Source organism: Macrobrachium nipponense, chromosome 14 (assembly GCF_015104395.2).
Source record: "Macrobrachium nipponense isolate FS-2020 chromosome 14, ASM1510439v2, whole genome shotgun sequence".
In the NCBI taxonomy this organism is placed as follows: domain Eukaryota; kingdom Metazoa; phylum Arthropoda; class Malacostraca; order Decapoda; family Palaemonidae; genus Macrobrachium; species Macrobrachium nipponense.
This window is the reverse complement of record NC_087207.1, coordinates 6,946,893-6,949,342: the sequence shown is the minus strand read 5'-3', so window position 1 is coordinate 6,949,342 and position 2,450 is coordinate 6,946,893. Positions and strand designations below refer to the sequence as shown.

At 38.4% G+C, this 2,450-nt stretch overlaps 1 protein-coding gene across 1 annotated transcript; it reads left to right on the top strand.

Moving 5' to 3' along the window:
* Positions 1-262: 262 nt before the first annotated feature.
* On the top strand, positions 263-2,228 carry LOC135226034 (sporozoite surface protein 2-like). Its single transcript, XM_064265511.1, has 2 exons — positions 263-364; positions 1,749-2,228. The coding sequence occupies exons 1-2, from the start codon at positions 263-265 to the stop codon at positions 2,226-2,228; spliced, it is 582 nt and encodes a 193-aa protein (XP_064121581.1).
* Positions 2,229-2,450: the final 222 nt, after the last annotated feature.

Below are 2,450 nucleotides of genomic sequence, written 5' to 3'. Positions count from 1 at the left end.
GCAACGTCTGTTAGGTTATACTTTATATAATTTTTATATAGTTAACACGACGCCCTTATTACGTTACCGTTCACTATCCCTACTGCATTCACTTTACTATCAGTATTCGTCATCACTGCTATTTTAGTTTTCTGTAAAAGAAAAAAAAACTACCGAGCCTAGAGGGCTGCAGATTGGTATGTTAATCATCCACCCTCCAATCATCAAACGTACTAAATTGCAGCCCTCTAGCCTCAGTATTTTTTATGTTATTTAAGGTTAAATGTGGGCAAATCGTGCGTCTGGCAGCGTTATAGATGCCAACTGCACAGGCCCCCACCTGGGTATAGCTGAAAGTTTAATGGGACGCGGCTCGGGCAGCAGTGTACGCTGTATGTAAAACTCGATTACACCGAAGAAACTTTGGCATATTTTTAACTTGTTTTTAGCGAGTTCGCTTGTTGTCGCCTGTCAGGGAATGGTCGTTAAAGATCTATGTGTAGTTTTTACACAGCATTCCTGACTAGTTATTAATTACTTCCTCCCTCCCAAATTAACAGACTTAGTCATACGACCACATGACCCCTTTTTGAATTCTATTTTGATATTATATATATTATATATATATATATAGATATATATTATATATATATATATATATATATATATATATATGTGTGTGTGTGTGTGTGTGTGTGTGTGTGTGTGTGTGGGGATTTCCCGAGGTTGTAAGGAGGTCCACACTACCATCATAATTAAATTTAAGTTTTATTTTAATTTTTATTTTTGCATATCGACCTCTGTTTTGGTTATTGCCTATTTTGTCTGCTTTGAGTGGAGGCATCATCAAGAGTAAAAGTGGGCAAAAGGGAGCAACGCAAAAATATGCGTAAATTAAATATAGTTTTTAATTTGAGCGCTGGACACTCATACTCGTTTGCTCCCTGTGGAATAAGAAAAAAAAATCAGTTCAAGGTGACGGGGAATCTGTAAAATACGATGGCTCTCATTATCATCCAAATCAATTACATTTTTGACATTCAAATACAACGTTTTGATTAATGAGAACTTTGTCAAAAGCTCAGTGTTTTGCAGCGTTGAAATGAAGTGCTATTCATTGCAGACACCGAGAGATTAATCATTCATATTGACAATGGCCTGTTTTTACAACTGACTCCAAATAAATTTCTCCATTGCTGTTGAACCACCCTTCTATAATTAATGTGAACTTATGTCCCCATTGCCAAATTAATAATAATAATAATAATAATAATAATAATAATAATAATAATAATAATAATAATAATAATAATAGAGAAAAAAATCCTCGGTTATGTAAATTTATATATATTTAAGGAAAAAGGGGATTCAAACAGATTCCCGAAAGTTTTATATACAGATTAATCTTTAAATTTATGTACATATATGTACATAACTGTGGATTTGTTTCTCCATTTCAAAACTCATGTTACTGTGAGGATTTTTAAATTAAACAAGTTCGAATTCGCCCACAAGTCAGAGTTCCCCCACAAGTCAGAATTCGCCCACAAGTAAGAATTCGCCCACAAGTACGAATTCGCCCACAAGTCTGAATTCGCCCACAAGGCAGAATTCACCCACAATTCCGAATTTGCTCACAAGCCCGAATTCGCCCACTATTCCGAATTCGCCAAGAAGTCAGAATTAACCCATGAGTCCGAATTCACCCGCAATTCCGAATTCGCCCACAAGTCAAAATTCGCTCACAAGTAATATTTCGCCCATGTCAGAATTCGCCCACAATTTCGAATTCGCCCACAAGTCAGAATTCGCCCACAATTTCGAATTCGCCCAAGAGTCAGAATTCGCCCACAATTCCGAATTCGCCCACAAGTCAGAATTCGCCCACAAGCAATAATTCGCCCACAATTCCGAATTCCACCACAATTCCGAATTTGCCCACAAGTCAGAATTCACCCACAAGTAAGAATTCCCCCACACATAAGAATTCGCCCACAATTCCGAATTCCCCCACAATTCCGAATTCGATCCAAAAGTCAGAATTCGCCCACAAGTCCATATTCGCCCACTGGTCCGAATTTGCCCACAATTTCGAATTCGCACAAAAGTCAGGATTTGCTCACAAGTCCGAATTCGCCCAAAAGTCCGAATTCACTCACAAGTCCGAATTTGCCCACAATTTCAAATTCGCCCAAAAGTCCGAATTCACCCACAAGTCCGAATTTGCCCACAATTTCAAATTCGCCTAAAAGGCCAAAGAATAAAAGGAAAACAGAATTCCCCACAAGTCCGAACTCGCCCAAAAGTCAGATTCGCCCACAATTTTAAATTCGCCCAAAAGTAAGAATTCGCCCACATGTCAGAATTCGGCCAGAGGTTAGAATTCCCCAACAATTTCGAATTCCCCCACAAGTCAGTATTCGCCCAAAAGTCAGGATTCGCCCACAAGTCCGAATTCGGCCATAATTCAG

Coding starts and splice junctions, on each gene's coding strand:
- LOC135226034 (XM_064265511.1), top strand. CDS start 263: ATGTGGGCAAATCGTGCGTCTGGCAGCGTTATAGATGCCAACTGCACA. Junction 365..1,748: donor GACGCGGCTCGGGCAGCAGT/GTACGCTGTATG, acceptor CGCCCATGTCAG/AATTCGCCCACAATTTCGAA.